Below are 26,736 nucleotides of genomic sequence, written 5' to 3'. Positions count from 1 at the left end.
ATGATACTATGCCAAGAATGGTACTGATGGTTGTAATTTGGCCTAAACACATGAGTTGTATTCATAGACACAAAATTACTAAAACTTGATTTGACTTACATATAAATAAGTTGATGATGTCATCTAAAACTACCGAAATCTTTAACACTCATTGTCGTTTGTTTTGTTGTTGTTTGGTGGTTGGTTTTGTTTTGTTTTTTCTAGACAAGGTTTCACTGTGTAGCCCTGGCTGTCCCTTTGTAGGTCAGACTGACCTCAAACTCACCTCCCAAAGGTGTCCACCATCCCTGCCCCACTCAGTGTCTTATTACTTCCTGTTGCTGTGGCAAAACACCAAGGAGGGCAACTTAGAAAAGAGTATTTTATTGGGCTCATGAAATCAAGCAACCACGCCAACTTAAGCTCATTTACTGAAAACTTAAAAGTTGTGAGAAGTTACTACCTCGTCCTACACTGAAACACAGCCTTCTGTTGTGTTCATTTGCCTAAGACCATTTCTTCCTACTTCAAGACATCTTTCTTATGACTAAATTACTGTATTTATTTGGTTCATGGTCGCTTTTTTACTGCCCCTTTTCACATTCCCTTTGGCTTTGCTTTTTCTTCCTGCCTCTCACCATGCATATGTGTATCCAAATTCAACTGCTGTATGACACCAATGATTAGAATCAAATTGATTGACTCTGTTATGTTTCATTTTTGGGTAAGGTTGGTTATGCTACACATTTTTATATTAATTTGTTTACAGATCAGCAAAAAGATTACTGGACCAGATTGTTGAAAAGGGAAGACCAGCACCTGGCTTTCATCATGGTGATGGACCTGGAAATGCAGTTCAGGAAATCATGATTCCAGCCAGCAAGGCAGGACTCGTTATTGGAAAGGGGGGAGAGACTATTAAACAGCTTCAGGTACTGTTATGATAATAATTATTATTATTATTCAGTCTTTTAAAAGCCAGTTACTATTTTTTTGTTGTTGTTAACTTGCATTATTTTCATGATTATAATAGGAACGAGCTGGTGTTAAAATGGTTATGATTCAAGATGGGCCTCAAAATACTGGTGCTGATAAACCTCTTAGGATTACGGGTGACCCATACAAAGTTCAGGTAAGCCTCACTTTGTCACTTATATAAAATGGCAGGGGAGGGGTGATAGATAATAAGCATTAAACTGTTTTGAGAATTTTTCTAAATTAGATAACTCTCTATTTTAGCAAGCCAAGGAGATGGTCTTAGAATTAATTCGTGATCAAGGTGGTTTCAGAGAAGTGCGGAATGAGTATGGCTCAAGAATAGGAGGAAATGAAGGGATAGACGTAAGTAAACATGCTGGATCCGGAATTGGGTCCTATCCACAAAATGCTTTCGTGTTTTGTTTGGGAGTTGAATTCTTTTTATACGTCCCTTTTCTCATTTTCTTTCTTGTTACTGTTTGACATGATCATTTACTATATTTTTATGATTTGGTGAAGATGAATTTTTGAGAAATTATATATATATTTTTGAAATATTTATTATGTATACAATATTCTGTCTGTGTGTATGCCTGCAGGCCAGAAGAGGGCACCAGACCCCTCTACAGATGGTTGTGAGCCACCATGTGGTTGCTGGGAATTGAACTCAGGACCTTTGGAAGAGCAGGCAATGCTCTTAACCTCTGAGCCATCTCTCCAGCCCCGAGAAATTATATTTTTTAACATACTTCATCTTTTACTTACTTAAGGTCCCAATTCCAAGATTTGCTGTTGGCATCGTAATAGGAAGAAATGGAGAAATGATTAAAAAAATACAAAATGATGCTGGTGTTCGAATTCAGTTTAAGCCAGGTAAGTAAGGTATATTTGGTGTTCTAAGAATTGATAGCTATTAATCCCGACACTCATAATTGTTTTATCACAATTCCTTGTTTTTTTTTTTTTTTTTTTTGTAGATGATGGAACAACACCTGATAGGATAGCACAGATAACAGGACCTCCAGATAGATGTCAGCATGCTGCAGAGATTATCACAGACCTTCTACGAAGTGTTCAGGTTTGATAGGAAATTAACATTTTCAGTTTGCTTTCATTGGAAGTTTTTAATCATACCCCTCCATATTATATTAGGATCTGTTGATGTATTAAAATGACTAACCATTTACATTGTTTTAAGATAAAAATCTTAAGGGCAGAAGAACTGCTGCAGAAACACTGCAGAAAAAGTAGTGTGAGCCGGGCGATGGTGGCGCACGCCTTTAATCCCAGCACTTGGGAGGCAGAGGCAGGCGGATCTCTGTGAGTTCAAGACCAGCCTGGTCTACAGAGCTAGTGCCAGGACAGGCTCCAAATGTTGAAATAAGGAGCGGCGGGGCTGCGTCCCCAACACCCCAGCCGCTTGGCTAGCTCATGCCCGAAATAACAACACACAAACTGTATTCATTTAAAGAACTGCTTGGCCCATGAACTCTAGCCCTTACAGGCTAATTCTCGCACCTGGACTAGCCCATTTCTAATAATGTGTGTAAGCACCCCAAGGTGCGCTTACCGGGAAGAGTCTAGCCTCCATCCATCTTCATCGCGTGTGCCTCAGAGAGCAGAGCTATCGCGTCTACCCGGGAGAGCTGAGCATGGCGTCTGTGCTCCCGAGCTGTCGGCTCTCTCCCCGGAAGCAGAGCAGAGTCTGACCTCACTTCCTCTTCCGCCCAGAATTCTATTCTGTTTACTCCTCCCATCTATGTTCCAAGCTGAGGCCAAGCAGTTGGTTTATTATAACTTAACCAATGAAATCAACAGATTGATATATGACACTCCCACATCACTTCCCCTTTTTCTGTTTAAACAAAAAAAAGAAGGCTTTAACTTAACATAGCAAAATTACATATCACAAAACAGTTATCAAGTAAAAATTACAATAATCTATATCATAACTAAGAAAAACTATAACTATAGCTAACTATTCTTAACTCCATCAAACAGTCCAGAAAGATACAATATTACCTAAACAAATAAGAAATAAGCAAACTCTCAAACTCTAGAAATGACAGAGACATCTCACTGCCTGGACAGTCACCCAAAGTTCCTCAGTACCGTTGGGGCATCCATCTTCAGCCTAGAGGCCCATAGTTTCCAGCAGACATTTCCACAAAGCAGGAACTTTCAAAGGCAGTCACTATCTGCTTGTCCTGAAGAATGTCTTGCAGACTCTTTCATGAATCAGGAACCCCGAAAGATCATCTCACCTTTAGGCAAGTTCAGCAGTCCTCTCTCTGCTGGTTCTCTGTGTCCAGTTTATGCAATAGTCCAGGCAAGAGCAGTTTCTTGCCCAAATGGCTATCAAACTCCATAATGATCCTCTTCGATGCCCATCTTCCTCTTGAAGTAGATTGGTGCTGCCAGGAGCAGAGTGTCTCATTGTCATGAAAAGTCCTAAGTTATTAAAACATGTAAAATGTCATATTCTCTAGCCTTTGAAAGATATGAAGAATGCCTATCTAAAATATATCTATGCACATCTAGCAAATCTTAACTAACATAACTACAAGCTTAACTACTATTAATGATTATTCATTAACAACCTATATACATTCAAAATTGACCTTAAATCTCTATCAATAAAGCAAAATCTATACTAATGCAAATTATTCATATCTATATCATATCCCCCTTTAAATGTAAAAGAACGTTTATAAACCATATTTGGGAATATGGGCGCAGATTTTTCTCTCCAAACTGCTTCCTGCTGAATGGGGGCGTCGTTAATTAGGTCGTTCATGATATAACCTGTGTGCTAGTTTCATCTCAGTTGGCAGTTGAGCGAAGCAATTTTCTGAAGGTATTCACAACAACCGTTCAGGAGGGCGTGGTCCATCATACCATATCGGAATAGAAGAAATGAACAGGGTCTCATCCTCTGTGAAAACAAAAAAAGAAACTCCTTTCCAAAGTATCATGTCCTTAGATCCAAATTTCAAAGTCAAGGCATCAAAATCTCTACGTTGGATTAGTTCAGCAGCATTTATAAACAAATATCTTTTAGCATCTGTTGCTCCTTCCTCAGCATTCAAACAATTCAAAGAGAGCATAATAGTATACAGTATCAAGATTCTCTGTGTATTTTCCATCTTTGTACGTTTTATTTTAACCTCTATTTCGTTTATTTTTAATTTTATTGTATATTCTCAGTATCTTTGTCCTGGAATAACTCTGTAGACCAGGCTCTCCTTGAACTCTCAGAGATCCGCCTGTCTCTGCCTCGCAGGCATTTGGGATTAAAGGCGTTTGCTACTACACCTTGAACTCACAGAGATCTGTTTGTCTCTGCCTTCTAGGCACTAGGATTGAAGGCCTGTGCTACCACACCTTGAAGTCACAGAGGTCAATTTCCCTCTGCCTCCCAAGTGTTGGGATTAAAGGCGTGTACTACCACACACAACTTCTCTTTTTCTTACTTTTTTTTTTAAGAACTTTTAACTTTTAACTTGCATATATTTCTAACACACTGTAAATCATTTAAACATTTTCTTTATCTTTGAATCTCTTTACTGTATATCTCTCTGTTTTTCTGACCACATGAGTCTGTAAATTACTGAGCAATATGAGTAGGATTAAAGCCGTGGCTTTGCCAGGTAGATCCAGTCCATTCCTTAGCTTTCCGGCCTCAAGGCTGAGGCCTCAAGGCTGAGGTACCAGTTACTGCCACAACTCTACGCATTTCAAGGTCCCTGCCAGCAAGCGAGCTACAACAGACAACACTCAAGTCCTCTCTCTGTAGCCGGCCCTCCTGCCTCAAACAGTCAGAGCATGCCCTGGCAGGATGGCCCAGAAAGCCGGCATTTTTAAATGGCACAGCTTTTTTCCTGCTACGGCTGAAAATCGAAAAGCATGCATTCAGCTTTTCGTCAACACCATTTAAGTATTTTGTGGCAGGACCTCTTAATGAGCTGCAGGGTTTTGCAGCTGAAGCTGAGTCAGGAAGCCTCTCTTAGATGAGAGTGCTTGCTTGCTTCTAACAAGCAGAAGAGACCCGAGAAACTGCTGCTACCAAGAAAACATGCTTTACCCTTTCCCAAGCTTTCTCAGGCTTTTTGTGGATTCAGTTAGCCACACGTCTGGGCGCCATCCAAAGCCACAGAGAAACCCTGTCTCGAAAAACCAAAAAAAAAAAAAAAAAGTAGGGTGTCAAAAGCTGTGTCAGAGACAAGTGTTCGTGTAACCCCAAACCCCACAGGGTCTGATAGCAGACATGGAGAGGTCCGGGAAGGGCTTCTTTAACGCTTGTCACAGTTCTGTGAAGACAGGCAGAGCTACACAGAAATCCTGTCTCAAAAGAAAAAGGAAGTTATTGATTAATTGAATATTTTTCTCAAGTAATATTTAAATCATCTCTTAATTTCATTGTTGAGAAATAGGAAAGTTTGGAAATAAAACTATTAATTTTTTTAAAGCATTTCTTCATTTTTTTTTCCTCCTTTCAGGCTGGTAATCCTGGTGGACCTGGACCTGGTGGGCGAGGACGAGGTAGAGGTCAAGGCAACTGGAATATGGGACCACCTGGTGGACTACAGGAATTTAATTTCATTGTGCCAACTGGGAAAACTGGATTGATAATTGGAAAAGGCAATGTATTTTAAATTCTTTGTTAAACATAACTGATTTTTCTGGACACTTTATTGTACACAAATGGTATTGATTTTTTTGTTTGTTTTTGGAAGTATTTTAGTAGGAAAGGGATTTTACATGGCAACTAAAACAACACTGTTAAAAATGGGATTTGTTTCATTGGCTTCTAGGGAAAGGGGTCAGTTATCCGTTGAAGAAATAAAACTTGATCCTAATTGAATTAGGGGTGACTGGTTTTGTTTTGTTTTTTGGGATTGTATTTAGGTTAATTTGTTTCTTACAAAATCTCTTTATTGAAGTTTTACTGTTTTTACCCATGTTAGGATTTATATGTTTGAATAGACTTACTGTATTTGGTATGAGTTGTAGATAGAAGACCAGAATAAGTAGAAAATCATAACAAATTATTGTCCAATGGAATACTATCAAACTTTATTAAATAGGTGTTTTTTAAATTACAGCATTTCTTACATTCTTTGAGCTAATTTTTTTTCTTTTTTTAGGAGGCGAAACCATAAAAAGCATAAGCCAGCAGTCTGGTGCGAGAATAGAGCTTCAGAGAAATTCTCCTCCTAACGCAGATCCTAATATGAAGTTATTTACAATTCGTGGCACTCCACAGCAAATAGACTACGCTCGGCAACTCATAGAAGAGAAGATTGGGGTGAGTGCCCTTTAAACTTGTTTATAATGTAGTTCCTGGTACTTAATTCAACTGTACCATGGGAAAATGTAATTTGTCATCTGAAATTACAGCTTTTGTGGTACAGCACACGATCATGTAACAATATAGGAAAGATGTCCAGAATTACAAGTATTCTTGTTAACCGTGCCACTTCACAGTTGAGTGTCCATAGATCAGAGATAATATTAGATCAGGCAGCAGTTGGGTAGCCTAACTAGTTACAGGAGTTCAATGTTTATCAAGGCCCACACTACCCATCCCTGCTGCATCAAAGTAGTGAGTTAAGGTATTTATCTCCCATTCTGCTGAAGTAATTTATAATTTCTGACTGTTGGACTGGCTACCAATCATCAGAGGTTTGAAACATATACTAGTTTGATTCTTCTGGAGCTCCTTGGCCACCTAGCCCAGCAAAATCCATGTTTGTAGGAGGGGGGGGACTACTTGTTGGTTCCCGGCTGCCCTAGCTAGCTTAGCCCTAAAATAAACACACAGAAATTGTAGTAATTAAATCATTGCTTGGCCCATTAGCTCTAACTTCTTATTGACTAACTCTTAATTTAATCCATCTCCATTAATCTTTGTATCGCCACATGGCTGTGGCTTACTGACAAGATTCTAACTGGCATCTCTCACAGGCAGAGGATCCATGGCTTCTCTCTGACTCTTTCCTCCTCCCAGCATTCAGTTCTGTCTTCCCTGCCTCCCTGAGTTCTGCCCTATCAACAGGCCAAGGCAGTTTCTTTATTCATTAATGGGAATGACAGCACACAGAGGGGATTCACACATCACATGTTTGCTTAGAGAGACCACTCAGTGAAAGACAGTGGAGGAGTCGGTGTTGATCCTGGCTTCCACAAGCACCTGTGCATCTGCACCCACACTAACAAGTCACATGGAGACAGCACACTCAGTGTACTGCACCTTACACAGAAATAAAATGAAAGTAGAGTAGAACAGTTTCTATTTTAACAGAGATATTCCACCTGGCGTTGGTGGCACACGCCTTGAATCCCAGCACTTGGGGGGCTGTTGCAGGTAGATTTCTGAGTTCACGGCCAACCTGGTCTACAGTGAGTTTCAGGACAGGGCTAGATAGAAAGTTTTCTGGTAGTGCAACAGAGACTTGACCACTTGGCTTTATAATGAGGCAGATAGGGGTTCACTTCATTGTGTGTGTGTGTGTGTTTTTTTTTAAACAACAAAGGAAGTTTGAAAAATGTCTTAAATTTGAATATACACTTTGTTATTGTTCTTAAACTAAAGATATTTGCAAGTCAAGCAATGCCAAAAATTGACACCAAAGAGTAGAAAGATGGGTAACCACATTTTCATTTTCTGGCTTTGTTTTTGAGATAGTGTAGACTAGGCTGGCCTTAAATGCAAAGGTCTGCCTGCCTTTTCCTCTCAGTGGTGGAGTAAGCATAAACCACTGTGTGCAGCTGATTTTTTTTTTTTCCTTAGCCTAATAGACCTAGATCAGGGTTTCTGTTGGGTCATATTGAGAAACAATATTAATAGTTTGGTTTAGTGCTTACTACAGCATAAATGTCCTAGTAAACATTAGTAGTGAGGAAGTTGATAGCCAAATTCAGTTTAGGTATTTTGCCAGGCTGCTGAGTTGTCTTAATGTGCCACCAGAACTGATGACTGGAGCGTTACATGGAGTCCTCATGGTGGCAGGAGAGGACCAGCTACCGAAAGTTGTCCCCACATTCACAGTATGGCATTTGCATGTTCATACTCAAAGGAAGTAATTTTGATGGGAGAAGCATTTTCTGGGACTGTAGAGATGGCACAACAGTAACAATTCTAGAAGACCCAAACTGAGTTCCCAGAAAGCCTATAACTCAAGTTACAAGAGTAACATCTCTTGTTACTGTTGATGTTTTGAGACAGAGTTTCTCTGTGTAACAGCTGGCTTGGAACTCATTATGTAGACCAGGCTAGCTTGGAACTCACAGAACTGCCTCCCAAGTTGCTGGGATTAAAGGTATGTGTTGCCACTGTCCAGTGGATGTGGTGCTCTTTAAGATTGATTGTTATGCATACAGTATTCTAGCTGCATACTAAAAAAGGGCACCAGATCTCATAGATGGTTGTGAACCACCACGTGGTTGCTGGGAATTGAACTCAGGACATCTGGAAGAATAGCCACTGCTCTTAACTTCTGAGCTTTCTCTCTAGCCCTTAAAATTTTTAAGGATTGTAAGCATTTTGTTCAAAAGTATTAATATTAGTTGTCAGTTGTAAAAAAGAAATGTTTTATGACATCTAAATCTAATGATTCTTGTAGGTTTTGCAGGGTGGCCTATCAAAAAAAAAATAAAGCAAAGTATAATAGCACATGTCTTTAATCCTCCCAACACTTGGAAGGTAGAGGCAGACCAATCTTATGAGTCAGCCTGGTCTACATAATGAGATCTTACTTCCAGATAAGGGAGGAATGGTAAAAAGTGTTCTGTTGAGGTTATATAGAATAACCGTGATGTGTTGTGTTGTATCAACTGTGGAGGAACTTTATGTGCTATTTAGAAAGTTATGACGGGCACAACATGAGGGACGGTAGATGAAATTATTGGTTTAAATGGGATTCCTGTGACATAAAGTTGTTTGGGATACTAGATTGAGAATTAAAAAGTGTTCCCTAGACAATATGCAGTTTGGGAAATATATTGTCAGGATGGTTGTCTGATATTAGGAAAGTAAAAGAACTAGGTGGTCTGATTTTTTTAAAGATGAGAAATAGCATTGTTTGAAAAGGAGTAAAAAGCTAAATGGAATTGCTAGTGTTCATTTTAATGAATTTCACATTTTATGATCTGAGATTTTTTGCAGCTTCAGGAGAGGAAGGTAAATTTAAACTTGTTACTTGAGTAGAATTGCTTAGCCATTACACTTGAGTGTATTTTATATGTTTTGTGTGCCTTTTTTGTTATTGTTTGGTTTTTCTTTTTTTTTGCAGGGCCCAGTAAATCCTTTAGGGCCACCTGTACCCCATGGGCCCCATGGGGTTCCAGGTCCTCATGGGCCTCCTGGGCCTCCAGGGCCTGGAACTCCAATGGGACCATACAACCCTGCACCTTACAATCCAGGACCACCTGGTCCAGCTCCTCAGTAAGTACTAAATTTGGTTGGTTCTGGGTTTTTCCTAAAGATCCTAGGCTGAGATGGCTCAGCAGTTAAAAGCACGTAATACTCTTACAGAGGGACCTGGATTCAGTTCCCAGCAGCACACGGTGGTTTACAACCAAACATAACTCTGGTTCCAGGGTATCTGACACCAGTTGTATGTGGTTGGTTGCACATCACATACACAGGCAGAACATACACATAAAACAAATTTTTATTTCTTTTAATAGAGATTCTGACTTTTGGTGAATGGTATTTGTGTTTGTCTTTTCAGTGGTCCTCCAGCCCCATATGCTCCCCAGGGATGGGGAAATGCATATCCACATTGGCAGCAACAGGCTCCTCCTGACCCAGGTAGAGGATAAGATTATCTATGATTCTACTTTGTATATGACATTTTTGCTGTTTTTCAGCAGTGTTGGGCAGTCTCCCTGCAGTGTAAGACTGATAGAATTTTTTTTTGTCTCTGCATTTTTGAGCCAAGGTCTCAGCCTATAAAGCTCAATGTGGTACTCAGCGTCTCTTACAGTGTAATATAGCTCAGTTTGGCTTAAAATTAACTTAATTAGCTGAAATCAATTGCTATAAAAAGTACAGTGTCTCAAGCTTTAGCTGTTTCATATGTTGTGACTTTGTAGTAGTTCCTATTTATAAAGTGTATCTAACAGTACCAAGTTCTCAGAGGATGAATATAAATTATTTTATTGCTGATAAGATACCTTAAAATATTAGTAAAAATTAAGTCCCCATTGCATACCAAAACTCTAAAATACATTCATTTTTTTCTTCTAATCTGAGTTTTCTTTATCATCCTGTTCTCATTTACATTCCCACAAAATGGTTTTGTTTCCCCACCATCACAAGCAAAACCGTCCACTTATAATTTGGTCGTCCGTCCGCCTCTTCCCCGGCCCCCAATACTCACACACACACACACACACACACACACACACACACACATTCCAGCCTCTATAGTTTAGAATTCAGTGGAGAAATTTCAAAGAATATGTTCTTAGTTGTAGATTACTTTCTACATAGTTTTTTTTTTTTTCCAAAAAACCAAAGCAATTGTGTTAAATATAATTGCTTTGCTGGGTTTGTTAAACATTTTAAATTTTAATATTTTAATGTGGCCTGATAATATTAAATTATCCTAGGAACTTTGCTCAGTCACCAAATAACTCCACAATTTCTGTTCATTTAAGAAACAACTTGAGAGCTGGAGTGATGGCTCAGCAGTTACTCTGTCTGCTCTTCCTTCCAGAGGTCATGGAGTTCAGTTTCCAGAAACCACATGGTGGTTCAAAACCATCTGTAATGGGATTTGGCGCCCTCTTCTGGCCTGGAGGCACACATACAAATAATTCTCTAAACAGTTAAAAAAAATTTTTTAAATGAATGAAACTGCTTGAGCCAGGTGATGATAGCACATGTCTTTAGTCCCAGGAGGCCGAGGCAGGCAGATCTCATGAGTTTGAAGACAGCCAGGGCTACACAAGAAAACTGTTTCAAAAAAAAAAAAAGAAACACAATTTGGATTATGGCATCTGAGTGTGAAAGAGGTGCTAAAAAGCCTATTAAGGTACATTCCCAGTGTAAACAGTAATAGACTTTTAGGGTGTGGAAGAAGCATCAAGTACAATTGCCTTAAAAATTAGGAGTTTCCTTCATTCTAACAAGCGTTTAGAAGTGGCATGATTAAATGAAAGACTTTATATGAGTAACCTACATTGCATAGGACTGCTCTAGGAGTAGTGTTTGGGATAGCTACTGTGGTTAAGAAATTCTTTAACGGCTCAGTGGTTAAAAGCACTAGCCACTTTTCAAGAGAACCTGGGTTTGATTCTCAGCACTCACACGGTGCCTCATAGCCACCTGTGTAGGCTTAAAATCAGATAAGTTAGTTATATTTCTATAACTGGTTGATTTGAGTTTTTTACCTAAGACTGTTTTCTTCATCTTAAGTGGATAATTGGACTGATACTGTGTTAAAGAATAGTGATTCTCAGTACATTCTAGTTACAAGGAAAACACTTGTTTAGGTAAAGAAAGCTTGGTGCAGGGGATGCTAGGCCGTGGTGACTGGTGAGAAGTCCAGCGTTTTTTTCGACTTTGAGTGTTGGGAAGACCAAAAGAGAGAAATGGGGCTGATGGAAAGGACAAGCATGAGGACCTAAGGTCCATCCTTACCACCTGACGTGCCTGCAGTGCTGCGGAGGAGCCCTGACCTTTCCTTTTCCAAGAGACCTGCACATTTGTGTAGATGCACGCATAATACATAATTAGAGGCAAAATAACTTCAGTTTGAGAACGTCCAAAGTCAGTCATTGCCCTCTATGCACCTGTGCACACAGGAGCAAACATGCTCCCACACACACTTATACAAAAGGATAAGCTAGGAGGTTGAATCATGGAAGACATTGACAGTGGAGGCCACACACATGTAATTCCAGCACTGGAGAAGTAGAGGCATTGGGCATCTGCCTGAGTCACATGGGACGTTTTTTTCAGAAATGTTTTTGTGGGTAATATTAAGTGATATACTATGCTTGGGATATCCTAATGGTTGTAGAATAATTTCAAGGTTTTGACAATGGTGAAATACTGTTTTTTTTGGTACAAATTAGCTCGTAGATGTCTTCTCTACAGAACTGTTGGTGAACTTATTTTGGGCACCGGGGTGGGGGGGCAAAGATACAGGATTAGGCCGAGGCAAACCATTTGAAGCCAAAAGTTCAGTCCTTCATATTCTGGTTCCATCATTCACTAGTTTTGTAACCTAGGAAATTACTTTACCTGAGGCCCAAGTTTCTGAACTAAAAGCTAAGTGTTAACAATGATACTAAAAAGAAAAAAAATTGAAAGTTTTATTTGCTGTTGTCAATTTTTCAGTTTGTCAGGAATCCCCAGAAAGATAAACATTAATTGTGGAGTTTACATATAAACCTTGGAATTTTTCTTTCTGTTTAAATTCTAGCTAAGGCAGGAACGGATCCAAATTCAGCAGCTTGGGCTGCTTATTATGCCCACTATTACCAACAGCAGGCACAGCCCCCGCCTGCAGCTCCTGCAGGTGCACCAACTACAACCCAAACGAACGGTCAAGGTAACTACGGTAATTAAAATTTTTATTTTCTATTTTAAAGCCAAAGCTTGTGTTTCGATTTTATATATGTTTACTAGTGTGTCATACCAAAACTTCATTTATTTTACTTTCAATCCTGGGAATTGAACCCTGGACCTTGTGCATACTGTGCTAATACCATCATCACTAGGTTAGATCCCTGGGCCTAAGGTTTGAAGAGTCATTGTGACTGTGGGTAAGCATACTAAACCACTTTGAAGTAGTAATAAACTTTAGTCTTTGTTCTGTTCCCCCTTTACTCCATTACCCGGATATAGATGTCTGTTAATTATGAAAAGCACTACTGAAAGCTGTACCTGGAGACATGAAGTCATATTATCCTTATACATACTGTGTGCTTATTCCAAATTGAATAACCGTCGTGGTCTTTTAAGAGTCCTTACTCAGCATTGATACACCACTCCTGTGCACAGCCCTTGCTTAGATTCGCCAGTTGTCCCAGTGTTTCTATCAAGATAATCTAGTATCATACAACATATTTATTAGGTCTGTTGTGTCTAATCAGGCTGGAGCAGTTTCTTGGTCTTTCCTTTTATGTCTCTAAGAAGAGTATAACTCAATTGTTAGGTAGCTGTCAGCTTAAGTCCCTTAGAGTACTAACCCTGATCTGCCATGTTTTTGTATTATGGTACCACCACTTACTATAAGAAATTACTTAGTATTTTTTGGTACATTTTACTGGAATTGTATCACTAGTCTGTTCATCACACTTCTCCCTCAGCCTTAGTCTCTATTAGTAGCTTGCCTTAGTAAACTACTGTTGCTATAACTGTTAACTGTTGGTTGCTATCATTGTATACTGCTGTTTTATTGCAAGGAATAGCTTTCCTTTTATTTTAACTGCTTTCATTATATTGTCCTAGATTTGGGTGGTTGGGATTATCTTCAAGGTGGCTCTGGTGTCCTTCTGACATTCTTCAGGTGCTTCCTTAGTACCTAACACAGTAAGATACTTTGTCTTCTGAGCTCCAATCAATGATTCATTCTTTTTTTTCAAGGGTAGAATTTTGAAACCAGACCGAGTATACTCATTGGTATTTAAATGTCACTGATCGTAACCCTTTCTAAAATAGAACTAGAAAGTATGTTTTGGGGCTGGCGCTTAATAGTACTTGTTCCTGCAGAAGACCCAGGTTCGATTCCCAGCACCCATGTGGTGACTCACACTGTAACTAATTTCAAGGGATCCAGTGCCCTCTTCAGACCTTTGAGAGAACCAGACACGTTCAGTGCGCAAATAAGCATGTGTGGGCAAAACAATCATACAGAAATAAAACGATCTAGAAGTTTTTTAAGTATGTTTGTATACATGCAAGCTAATACATAGCTAATAAAAATAGCATGATTATCTGCTTATTTTTTTAAAACATTGACATTCTAGTGCTTCAAAACTCTTATCAGCTTTTTAACTTTTGTACTTAAAAATGGCCAGAAACCTCATGTCCTGTTTCTTTCATGTGCATTTTCTTAGTAGCCCTTGTTAGCGGTTTCTCTGCATCCTTTCGTGCCTACTGTCGCGTGTCCCCCACTAGTGTACTTACAGCTCCAGGATAGGTAGTGTGAACTCCACGTTCATGGTGCAGAATCGCCTTCGAAACTTAAATCTTGTTTGTTGTTTTGTTTTATTTGTTGTTTTGTTTTTTAACAAGGAGATCAGCAGAATCCAGCTCCAGCTGGACAGGTTGATTATACAAAGGCTTGGGAAGAGTACTACAAGAAAATGGGTATGCTGTATATTTAATTTCATTAATTAAATCAAAGAACTTAGTAAATATGTATTAAAATGCTGGATTTTGCTTAGAAATTTATTTTTAATATTTTAGATAAATGATCGATATTTTTATAATGTTGAATTTAAGAATATCAAGGGTGTCATTCTAAAATCATAGAACTTGCAGCATATTAAGAAATTCTTAAATTTGTGCTTATGTAGCAAGAAAATGCATTTGTCAGCAAGCTAGTGATTAAAAGAAATTTCCTTACTAGAAACTAATACATACTTTAATTATTGCTATACTTTTGTGTGATGTTCTAACTAGAATAAGGTTAAATTTTAGAGATCCAAGCAAAGCGATTGTGTCATCTTCAATATTGCTGTCAAATAAGCAGAAAATTAAGACATAATGACAGATTGCTTTAATTTTAAACATTTACATGCATTGAAAAGGAAAAATTATGACTTTTTTTAAAAAAAAAAAAAGCTTGTGTTTGACAACTGTTGAATGTATGCCTCACATAGCCATGGTGGCTGTGTAAAAGTACTTCCAGCCGTAGATACAGCTTTCTACAAAGCTGCTTCCAGATTACAGAGGTTTCCTATTGCACAGCTGTGTAGAGAAGTGATGTGCGTCACACTCCTGAGACTTCACAGGTGTGCTAGCTTACTTTTTTAACCTCACTGTTCTCAGGCAGGTTATGACCGTTAATAAGCATTTGTACTAGAAACTTTCTAACCATGAAACCGTGTTCTGTGTGATTAGCATGACTACATAATTTGTTATCTCAACTGGGGCACTTTAGAGAAAGAATTGAAATGTATTAATCATTCTGTGATAGCAAGTGGTCAAGGCATATAGCCACCCTAACTCTGCTGAAATAACGGTACTTTTTTTAAGATAAGGAATTGAGTATGAAGAGGCCAAAAAGCATTAACTCCATGTGTAATTTCACCATGTGTGTTGATTTGTTGGGGACCAAGGCCTGCTAACTGATATAGGTGATTGTGGTAGAATGAGTTATAGCCTGTTATTTGTTTACATGACATCATATCAGTTTTGTTTAGTTAATTGTAGCTTTTGTTGAATATAGACATTTTAACTCACTTTGATTTTAGTTTTCTGCTTTCTAGCACTTTCCAGCACACCATTCTGTGAATATCTGGGTTCAAATCCCCATTGCATCTTAAAATGCCAAACACGGCCAGTGCATGTCCTGGTAACCCCAGTTGGAGAGCTGTTTTCCAGGAACTTGCTGACCAGTGTATTTGAAATGGAAGAGAGAAGAAAATAGAGGAGAAAAAAAGTTTGAAGGCTCTTGGTCTAGTTTAGGTAGTACCGTGTTTGGCTAGCATAGATGGGCTCTGGGTTCATCGTGTGTATAGGTGTGTGGATTATCTCCAAAGGCATTTATTTTTCTTACTTTCCCAAATAGGCTGACCAGGTTTCATAATTATAGTCATTGTGAACTGCTTCGAAAACACCAAAGATATTTTCTCCCTCCCTCCCTCTCTCTTTCTCTCTCTCTGTCGGAGTTTCAAGACAGGATTTCTCCGTATAACAACAGTTAAGGCTGTCTGGGAACTTGCCTTGTACCAGGCTGGCCTCAAACTCAAAAAGATATGTCTGCCTCTGCCTCCTCAAGTGCTGGGATTTAAGGCGTGCGCCACCACTGCCGAAGATTCTTATAGATGAAGGAAAAGGTGTTTAGAGTCATTACGAAGAGCAAAATACAGAGTGGTAGAGGTTGCAGGTTTGGGTGTTGGTTTTTTGTTTGTTTGTTTTTTGGGTTTTTTTTTTTTTTTTTTTTTTTTGAGACAGGGACAGGGTTTCTCTGCAGCTTTTTAGAGGTTGTCCTGGAACTAGCTCTTGTAGACCAGGCTGGCCTCGAACTCGCAGAGATCCACCTACCTCTGCCTCCCAAGTGCTGGGATTAAAGGCATGCGCCGCCACTGCCCGGCTGAGGTTGCAGGTTTAATAAAAACTTCTGTAATCAGTAAAGAATTAGGCATCAGATAAAGGTAAGGTAATTCCTGTTTAGAGGAGAGTAGGTGAAGTCATCTTGGGTAAAAACACTGATAACCTAGTAATAAGGAAGGCATATACTACAAATTTCTGGTATCTACATACACATACACGGCTTCCGTGCCCAAACACACATAAAACATACACAGCACAATTTTTTATAGCCCTTACGTTAAGTACTAATTTGGTGCTCTGAAGGCATCTAATACCTTAAAGCCCGGAAGACATAACTGTGGAACAAATGCAGGTCTATCAAGACATAATTGAACACTGTGATGTGTTTAATAAGGACAACTCTTTTTTTTAAATTTTTTTTTTAAGGACGACTCTTAATACTGTTGTAGAAGTGATGATGCTTTCTATTGAGCTCTGTGGAAATATTGGGTAGTGTCCTGCTAAGATGTAGACCAGACTCCAGTGTTAGAAAGGATAAGGACATGGGTGGGTGAGATCTAGAGCGAATTAAGTCATTAGTGGTCAGAGTTGTTTGCAGATTTGGGGTTTTCATAGAGACTGTGAGTCTGAAGAGTGCTTTACATGTCCGTCCATAAGTATCTTATGTCATTGTGCATAGCCAGATTTGCTCTCACGTACAGTTTTATAAAGGATATTGTGTTATTTTTTATACCCTGTTGGAGTTTTCTAAATATTGTTTTGAATTGCATCTATCTCCTTATAAGGTCCAAATGTTAAACCAAAAAGTTACTTATGGAAGCAAAAGTAGAACTAGGGAATTTTTGTAGTAATAAAAAATGTTTTTACATTGCCCAAACAAGCCCCCACCCATCACATTGTAAGGTTAAGTCATAGATCTCAGTTCACGTGGCTGACCTTTATTCTGTGAACACATTTTACGGTGTGTGACAGGATGCTTTCTGAAACTGTAAAATATAAAGGTGTCCCTTTTGTCTCCTCAGAGCTCCATGTTCATACATACTACAAGTGTTCTTTTTTTAGTTTTTTGCCTTGGCAATTTCAAAAGGGTGGGGAAGTTGTACATGAGTCATAGGTTTGGCTGATGTGTTCAGCTAAATGTACTCAGTTTATATTTTATGCCTGAGCCATTACAAAGTAAGTTGCAGGCTAGTTTATTTTAAATATATTATACTCTATGTTCCTAACTATTGTAATAATGTCCCTACCAAGAGACTGTCTCTGCAGTTAACTTGTTTTTGCTTACAGAATCTGTCCAGTATTCCTATGATTTGATGACTGTATTTCTCATTTGATAACTCAAAATGGTCACTCTGCTCAGAAGCAACAAAACTACTCGTGGAAGCTGAGTTTCATTTGATTCATTGATCTTGTCCTTTTTATCAGCTGCCAAATTATTTTTAGCAAAACTGTACTCTGATATGAACATAGTAGGTCTTTTGTGTTATGGCATGTGTGTGTTTTATAAATTTTTTTTATAAAATATTGATTTTAAATATAAATATCAGTAGTTCTCTATTATAGTTTAAGACCAGTATAACAGATGGCCAAAATGGATAAAAGAATAGTGAGCCAGGTGTGGTGGCGCGTGCCATTAATCCTCAGGAGGCAGAGGCAGGTACCTCTCTGAAGATGAAGACAGCCAGGTCTACATAGCAAGAACTCTAGGCCAGCCAAACTGGATCTTGAAATCCTGTCTCAATGTCAAACAAACAAACAAGACCGAACAGAACCTCCATGGTGACTGCGGCACAAACCTTTAGTCCCAGCACTGGGAAGGCAGAGGTAGGCAAATCTCTGAGTTTGAGGACAGCAAGGACATGAGGAACCCTGCCTCAAATCCAGTGGGGGCGGGGGACGACAAGGACAAAAGTTTCTTCTTGCCTGTCAAAATGTCTGAATCTTTGCCTTTGTTTAAGGCTGTGCGAGTTTCATTTCGTCATTGTTGATAGCGCGATGAACTAAAAGACTAAAATCTGTGGTTAAGATGAAAAGAGCATTTTTTTTGTTTCTTTATGCGTGCTGCACCTTTTTTTTTCTCATTCTCCCTTCCTCTCTCTTTAAGGCATAATAAAATAAACAGTAACTGAAGGGTCAATGAGACACATATATAATCCCAGCACTTGGGAAGTTGGCAAGAGGATTACAAGTTCTGAGCCAGCCTGTGCTGCCTAAGTGAAACCTGACTCAAGATAAACAAGAACCTCTATGCCTGTCATTATAAAGCTGTGCGAACAGTGGGTGGAAATTTATGTTAAAATCCAGGGGGTTTTCTTTAGGTCAACAAGGGCAGACACAAGATTATTCACAGGCTTGGGAGGAATATTACAAGAAGCAAGGTATTATTTTTACTAGCCAAGAGATTCTATGAGATTTTTAATTATATATGGTTGGAGCAATAAAGTTCCTCTCTTTCCCTGAAGGTCAAGCAGTTCCTGCTCCTACTGGGGCCCCACCAGGTGGGCAGCCAGATTATAGTGCAGCCTGGGCTGAATACTATAGACAACAAGCAGCATACTATGCCCAGACAAGTCCCCAAGGAATGCCGCAGCATCCTCCAGCACCTCAGGTATAATACACTTGCTTTGTTTGTGTGTTTTTGGTTTGGTTTTGGGTTTTTTTTTTTTTTTCCTCCAACCATATTTTTTGCATGTTTGTATGTTTGGGAATGTGTTTTACATTTTGGTTGATAAAGTATAACTAGGAAATTGTAATGTGTTTGGGGATTTGGTTTTTAAATAATGCTTTCTGGCATCTGCGTGCTATTTTTATAATGCCTTTGATTTTAAAAATAATTTTCTTCCCCCAGGGATTTGCAAATCATGCAAGAAGCCACCATCATTTATATTAACCAGTTTTTCTTTCTTAAAGGATTCACTCCTGAATTAGCTCCATTTAAAGGATTTTCTTTAACTTTTTGTGTATCTCTTATGTATCTCTTCTGCACAGGGCCAATAATAAGAAGTGGACAATACAGTATTTGCTTCATTGTGTGGGGGAAAAAAACCTTTGTTAAATATATGGATGCAGACGACTTGATGAAGATCTTAATTTTGTTTTTGGTTTAAAGTAGTGTTTTCCCCCCCTTTTTTTATTTTGAAAATGTACAAAATATCTATCACTACTGATAGGAGGTTAATATTTCTGTGTAGAAATGAAAACTGGTTTGTTTTTAGTCTTTAGTGTAGATGTACACATTCCAGCAAATGTATTTGCAACTATTATGTGGTCAATGCTTTGTGATATAAATGTACTTTTTCAATGTATACTTTCACTTTTAAAATGCCTGTTTTGTGCTTTACAATAAATGATATGAAACCTCCTGTGTCGGTAAGTTGGATATGTGGGTAAAGGATTCATAATTTCTTAGCAGTGATAAATTAAGATACATATACACAACTATATAAGCTTTCCCCATGAATTACTGAGTTTTTAAACACTGGCATGATGTTTTTCCCCTTGCAGTATAGTGGTAGATTGGAGGATCTTTTCTGTTGTATTTGGCTATTTCAGCACAAGTAATCCTGATATCTTCATTTTTTTCCTTCTATTTGATTTTAAAACTGCATGTATATACAATGATCTTTAGTATACTTCCATTGCATTAACAGTGAAATTTCCTTTTATATGTGAGCACTGTTTATATATGAGACCTGTACTGCTGCTACAACAGTTAACCTTTCTGTTTTTCACTTATTTCCAAGACTGTTTCAGCATAACTAATTTTGAACAGTTTTCAGACAGTGATTTGAGTAGTTTATAAGAAGCTTTTTGTTTTCCATGTAAAGCAACTATTTCAATGTATATAATAGTGTGTTTCTTTCTAAATTTAGGGTAGAAAAGTAAATAGTATGCAAAAATATAGCTACATTGCATCTGCCATTGAAACATCTGGGGTATGAAAACGTTCCAGCTTTTTTCATTTTGCATTATAGATAAGCCTTGTCTTGTAATTGCACAAGTCCAGTCATTGAATCAAATTAATTTTTTGTGTACTTGAATCATTTTATTACTCTTAACATTCATGCTGAAGTTCTGATATTGTTGAAAACCATTGTTTTATTCTGCATATTTGTTGGCTCTTTGCATATTAATATATTAGACTACATGCAAATACAGTCTGTCTTGCCATTGTCTGTTGAAGTGCAGGTTTGATCCAGCCAGTATAGGACTAGCTCTGTAGGGGTGAGGAGGACTGTGCTGTGTATCATCCTTGATTGTGTTCCTTCAAGGAGCATTGCACTGTAAGTACATCAGAATGACAAATTGATGAACTGCAACAGTGTCTCTTTGTCAATGTTCCACATAATGCAATTGCTATATTTTGTGTGAATATTATGTTGGAATACAGTGCTGATATCATAGGAAAACATAAACTGCCTTTTAACATAGAATAATACATAGTTTTGTATTTTTTTTAAGTGAGCTTAATGGGTAAGTATTTTTGATATGCTTTAGCTAATAGCTAAAGAAGATTGATCATTATCAAAGTTGAATAGTACTATCTATCGGTGCTCCTAAAATACCGATTTTTCATTGTAAGATATGCATCTTTAATGATGAAAAACTTGAAATGTGTAAGACAGTGTTTTTCAGATTGCAAATTATAAGCAATGTAGCACTTAGCATCTTTTCATAAATATGTTTTATCTGTGGTGAGCACCATGTGTTTTGCATATGCTTTAAAGGAAGAGGTATGAGGACAGAAATGTTGAGGTAATAGGGCAGAAAACAGTACAGCTCATTGTGGATGTTTTGAAATGTTTTTGATTGTTTTATGTAACTTTGAGTGACTTCCCTTACCCTTATTTAGATATGGATACATAGTCTAGTTTGAAGTTTACTAGTTAAGGAGTTAACTATTAAGTGTAGGGTATTGACATGAACAGTTTCAGTATTGCATGATGTTGTTGCATAGATGGATGACGTAGGAAAGTGGTGCATTTAGTAATTAAACTGAAGGAAATAGTTGAATTCAGTATCATTCACAAATTGGAGGCTGTTGATTTTGATTCGTTTAAAATTTAAAATCCTTATTAATTGCAAACAGTGCAATTATTTATACTTCACAGTGCCTTCCCAGACCTTCCACCTTAGGTTCTGCTGCAAAAAGCAACAGGTAAGCACAACCTAAGGACATATATATAAATATATCAGTACATTAATGTTGTCCCTGTGAGGTTTTGTGGTTGTGTACTCAAAAGCAATCTGCTGCTGCTTCCCCAAATGTATTTTGTTATTTATGCTACCATTCTAGTGGAAAGTCTGTTAATTTGTTGAAGCAACTGTTTATAATTTTGGGTAATGGTTTTTATTTTAATTTTTTCATTAAAAGTAAAATGAGTAGATTGCTGTTATAACTGGAAAACACCCAGATCTTTTTGTACCCATTTTCCCCAAGTTATAGAAGTGTGACAGTAAGAACAGTTAAATAGTTAAGACTTAGAAAATCTTTTGGTCAGAAATTTCAACAGCCTTCACAGCCTGTTTGTATAACTGACAGGACATTTTCTTTACCCTCCAAGCCTGTGGTTTTAGTTTTGTTTTTTTTTTTTTCCTCCTTTATTATTACTGCTTTAAAGTATAGTGATTCAGTAAGAACATTTTGGGTCAGTTTCCTAGACAGTTCTGTTTCCATGACTTGTATATGCTGACAAGGAAGACTAAGGAATACTGGCAGTAAGTTTTGAAAAAAGGCATGTGCATCAGTGAAATGTTAACTGTGTCAAATAACTTTCATAGTCTGCATAACCAACTTTCTGGTTTATATTTTAATAACTGACGCTGCATTTATTTTTTTGCCAGTTTACAATGTTTGTGTTCTTAGGAATGATGTTTAACTAGTACATATTTTGACTTAAGATGAGTGTCTTAAAACAGCACCGTATCAGTTTTGTTTTTAATTCAGTTTCTAAATGTGCTGATCCTTTTAAAAACTCCTGCTTATCTTTACAACAAAGAAAAATATTCAAAAATACTGCCTTCATTTTCACACACAGTGCTGAAGATGCTGCAAGCACCAAATCATAGCTCATAATATCAGGTCCTGAGATAGTTACCCATAAAGAGGAATCCTTTGAGTGTATGCCATTGGTGAGCCGATGAGCATGGACCATAGAAGGGCTCAATGTAGAAGGTAAAATTGGCAAATCATAATTGAGAAATATGAAATGTATTCCCATACATAATATGGTATAGGGTATGATGTACCTGCTCTTAATCTTGATCACTTTTCATTTTAAAGTGCTATTCACTTAAATGTTCCATGAACTGTTAAAATTATATAGTTGTTACACCCACTGTGTGTGTGTGTGTGTGTGAGAGAGAGAGAGAGAGAGAGAGAGAGAGAGAGAGAGAGAGAGAGAGAGAGAGGAAGAGGGAGAAAGAGAGAGATTGAGAGAGGTTGGATCGGTATCTCTTTAGAGCCTGTGAAGTTTTGGTTAGCTGTAGTTGGCGTTTGGAAATCTGGATGAATGCTTATAGATATTGGGGATTGTTTCTGTCTTGTGAGAAGTTTCAATTCATTACCATTAAACCTTCACTGGTTTAAAGCATTTTAAATAGCACCAAACTTACTTGTAAGTAAACTTGAAAGCAGAAAAGGTGCCAGTTGATTTGAATTCAGCAGATTTTTAAGGTAGAAAATTGAATGATTTAGCTTGAAATTAAACTCATTTAAACAAGTTTACAGATTTTTTTAATGACATACATGTTAGTGGAGTGATAACTTAGTGTTCATTGCTTTGATGTTTGTTTCAGAAATGTATACTTGTTTTTTAGTAATGAGAATCATTTTAATATTAAAACTAGTAATTTGATACTAATTATAAAGTATTAAATATCTTGGTAGTTAATTCATTAAAGTCAGTTTAGAATAGCAAGTGCTTCCCTAAGTTTTCATTCACTTTTGAATGCTTTGCCAATACAACCAGTTCTTCCTAAAAATGGTTAACATGTTGTATAGAATGTTGATGTAGAATTAACTGATCACTGGAGATGTCTTTTTTTCTTTTTTTGTTTTTATTTTATTTATTTATTTTTTGCAAATTCTGCCTGGCGTTAAAATGCATTTTCATAATACTTAGATAATTTGACCGAAAATGACCCTGCTTTTTGTTTAATCAGTCAATCGAATTGAGAAATTTTTTTTAAATGATGGCTTTAAAAAAGCAAATGCCAGGGCTTTAGTTTCTTGAATGATACCCTAAAGAAACTCTTAATGTATTTGCAAATATATATATATTTTCTTATGCATGCTCGATGCATTTTCGTCCTGAGAAAAGTGTTCTCTACAGAAACTACCCGTGTGTTAAAAGAAGATTGGCTTAAAATGGCTACTGTGATGGGAACAGTGTCTTAGGGAGATGCAGCTTGGACTGGAGGTAAATTGAATACTTTACAAACTGGTTTAGAGTTTTGCTTTATTGACATTGTATGTAAAGGGCATTGGATTATTGTGATTTTGTATTCTTTATGGTTTTCTTAATTTAAAACAATAAATGTACAGTGATGACTTACCAGAGTGCTTTTGTGTCTTTGATATGTATACTGAGTTAAAATTTTTCTCCTTTATTTCTGTCATTAAAATTTTACTGTGAGAAAAATACTGGTGGTGGTTTTGCCTTTTAATTCTAATGATAAGTTGTTTAAACTTTAAAAGAGCGGATAGCCCATTGCATAGCTTTTAAAATAAGGGGGGGAAAGGCCTTTTGATGCACAGGTAACTTTATTATGGTTTCATAATGTAAAATAAAATTGTTTTCCAAGAAATTGAATATAAATATAAAACAACCAAATAATAGAACATAAGTTATAATTATTTACAGACTTCTTTGTTGTTATTTAGAGACAGTCTCTCTATGTAGTCTTGACTGTCCTGGAACTCACTATGTAGACCAGACCAGGCTGACCTTGAACTCATAAAGCTAGAATTTTAAAATCACTTTTCCCTGAATCTAATCCTCTTAAATCTTGAAATCTTCAACTGTTAAAAAAAAAAAAAAAAAAGCCACATTTGTTCCTGCAAAGAGTACTAATATTTTCTCATTATAGTATCATTTATTCATTCAGGTCACAGCATAAACTTCAGTATGGTCATTATACATTTGAGACACACATGTTAATATCTATCACACTTGGAACACTGCTTAAACGTTGGTTTCTATCAAATTTGATTTAGTAGTTTAGAAAAAAAATTCCTGCTTGGGTTTTTCTTTCCAGCAGTCCTCCTTTGTCAGTGTATCTTCAGAAAGACTGGCGTCCGCAGCAGACTGTCCTCTCTGGCTAACTTTAGATGTAAAAACTCCATTTATTCATGCAAACTTTAAACATAATGGCTATAAATATGGAAGATACAAAGCATTTGCTTTAGGTTCATACAGGAGTACATTTCCCTTCCCTGTCAACTACATTTTGACTGGGCATAACATGGTAACCCGATGTGCATTGGAAAAGGCATTCTTTGGATCAGCTAGTTGGAAGATGTGGGGAAAAGGTATTAGGTCAAGTTGGTGCCACCTCTGGTCTCCTTTAGCCCCTCCACAGAGATGTAGCAAGAGAGTTGGAGAGAGAGAGTTCCAAGGAGAGAAGGAAGCTTAGTAGTCATCCACTAAAAAAAAAAAAGAGAGAGAGAGAGAGAAGAATGGTATTTTTCCCATTTATTTCCTTAATAAAATAAAGGATTAAAAGTCAATTCTTACTTTCAATGGTAAGAATGCAGGTACTTGCTGCAGAGCCTTTATTGTTGACTGCTTTACACATATATTCTCCTCCATCTTCCGGGAAAGTTTCTGGCAAATAGAGGCAGTAAGTTTCGCCTCTTTCAATGTACTGATAGTCCTCTCCATCCTGTAGCATCTCTCCTTCAAACCACCATGTGATTTCTGGCCTGGGCTCTCCTGTCACTTTAACAGTAAATCTGACTGGCTCACTGTCAACAACTGAGGTGTTTCTTAGAGGCTTTTTGAACCATGGAGCTCCTGATCTGGTTTGCTCCTCATCTTCAGTGGTAGAACCATTAATGATGCTCCCTTCTTCTTCTTCCTCATCTTCTCGTCTCTGTATTAAAATAAGTGCATTTATTAAGTTGTCATTTGTTTTTAGTAATAGAATTTTGGAGGTAAAGAAAAGTTTGGGGTATATATAGCTCAGTGTTAGAGCATTGGCTAGCATGCATGGTACCCTGGGTTTCGTTGATTGTAAAACCATTCAAATGGCTTGAAAGCTATGAGGACAATGCCTTAATTGCTTGTAAATGGGTTAAGAACTCCCTCTGATATGTAGGTGCATACCTTCTGTAATGCTGCATCAATTTCTTTCTGTTCAAACTGCATTCGTAGTAACTTCTGTTCTTCAATTCTCCTTTGTTCTTCTTCTTCTCTTGCTTTAGCCATTTGTTCAAATCTGGCTTTCATATTCACTTTATGAGTAAAGGGAGATTCACTCTTTTTTGCAGGCTTTACATCAACATCGTCGTCCTTAAAAAAGAATGAAAATTGCTTGCCAAATGAATGCATTAGTGACTTGGTAATTTACAAGCACAAAATATTTAACACTTGGTTTGCTTTTTGTGATACTGTAGCTATTTAGATTTTCAGGAAAAGTGAGAAAACGTACAAGTTTATTGCTTCTTCAAAACTGCATTTAGAAAATCAGTTGACTAACTGAAAGGAATGTCAAGCAGCTAAACATCGATGTTCTCTTTTTTAGAACCTTTGGAAAACTAGAGTGGTGTTATGGGAAGGAAACCTAAAGTCATAGGGCACTGACAGTATTGGTGCCAGGATATTAAAGCAGCATAGTGTTCTCCTGGAATACAGCAGGACATTAGAAAACCAAGTCAGAGGATGAGAATGTAGCTCCATTGGCAGATTGCGGGTCTAGCATTCATGAGTCCTCAAACGTGACTCTTATCTCCATACCTGCATTTGGTGGTCCAACGCTTGGTGGAAGTGAGAAGTTTGTTGCCAGCTTGGGATACTGAAGACACAAATTCAGACACTGTATAACCTTTTAATTGGTTAACCAAATAGGGGGTATAAAGTACTATGAGTGTATATTGGATTCTTAAATCGAAGGTTGTATGGGTGCCTTCAAAGAAGTCTGGAATCTTCTGGAAGTTGGAAGGCATAATTTGTAGTTCCCACCCCAAGACAAGATGTCTAGCTGGCCTGGAACTCACCACGTTCAACATTAAAAGCCTAAGTTTGCCTTAGGATGAGAGGTGCAGCACCACTCTCTTACAAACATAGATAGCTCTCAACAGGAGACAGTTGGAGGTTGGAGAGGAAGTCTATCACTGGAAGTAAAGGTCATTAAGGGCCTTTATCCAAGGGATAGAAGAGAATTACACATTCTTCAGATTGAGGACAACCTAATCTGACACCTGTGCCAGAAGCAGAAAAGCATCAAACATACTGGTTCTATTTTTACAGATTTTATAATGGGTATCTTTAACAAAAGAACAACTTCTTGGTAGACTGGGGTTTTGTTTAAAACAA

The 26,736-nt window shown here is 37.6% G+C and overlaps 2 protein-coding genes across 24 annotated transcripts in view; one reads left to right on the top strand and one right to left on the bottom strand.

Moving 5' to 3' along the window:
• Positions 1-23,754, top strand: part of Fubp1 (far upstream element binding protein 1) — a 31,838-nt gene extending 8,084 nt beyond the window's left edge. For 4 of the 20 annotated variants that reach the window (XM_050149532.1, XM_050149539.1, XM_050149533.1 and 1 more), the window contains 13 exons: positions 749-911; positions 1,013-1,111; positions 1,219-1,320; positions 1,728-1,830; positions 1,935-2,035; positions 5,457-5,598; positions 6,105-6,265; positions 9,252-9,403; positions 9,693-9,772; positions 12,396-12,524; positions 14,213-14,287; positions 18,661-18,806; positions 19,047-23,754. In XM_050149532.1, coding sequence (XP_050005489.1) covers positions 749-911; positions 1,013-1,111; positions 1,219-1,320; positions 1,728-1,830; positions 1,935-2,035; positions 5,457-5,598; positions 6,105-6,265; positions 9,252-9,403; positions 9,693-9,772; positions 12,396-12,524; positions 14,213-14,287; positions 18,661-18,806; positions 19,047-19,088 — 1,495 coding nt within the window. In that variant the 3' untranslated portion in view covers positions 19,089-23,754. Of the gene's footprint in view, positions 1-748; positions 912-1,012; positions 1,112-1,218; positions 1,321-1,727; positions 1,831-1,934; positions 2,036-5,456; positions 5,599-6,104; positions 6,266-9,251; positions 9,404-9,692; positions 9,773-12,395; positions 12,534-14,212; positions 14,288-18,660; positions 18,807-19,046 lie in introns of all 20 variants that reach the window. The other 16 variants (XM_050149528.1, XM_050149530.1, XM_050149536.1 and 13 more) reach the window with 12 other exon arrangements.
• Nexn (nexilin F-actin binding protein) overlaps positions 22,563-26,736 on the bottom strand; it is a 30,161-nt gene continuing 25,987 nt past the window's right edge. For 3 of the 4 annotated variants that reach the window (XM_050149524.1, XM_050149525.1, XM_050149526.1), the window contains 3 exons: positions 25,528-25,713; positions 24,937-25,294; positions 22,563-24,845 (listed from right to left, as the gene is read on the bottom strand). In XM_050149524.1, the coding sequence (XP_050005481.1) occupies positions 24,832-24,845; positions 24,937-25,294; positions 25,528-25,713 (558 nt within the window). In that variant the 3' untranslated portion in view covers positions 22,563-24,831. Of the gene's footprint in view, positions 24,846-24,879; positions 25,295-25,527; positions 25,714-26,736 lie in introns of those variants that run through there. The other variant, XM_050149527.1, reaches the window with a different exon arrangement.

This window comes from Alexandromys fortis, unplaced genomic scaffold (genome assembly GCF_014885135.2).
Source record: "Alexandromys fortis isolate MF-2015 unplaced genomic scaffold, M_Fortis_MF-2015_v1.1 scaffold_68, whole genome shotgun sequence".
NCBI lineage: Eukaryota > Metazoa > Chordata > Mammalia > Rodentia > Cricetidae > Alexandromys > Alexandromys fortis.
Note: the sequence above shows the minus strand (reverse complement) of the source record. Positions and strands in the feature narration are given on the sequence as shown.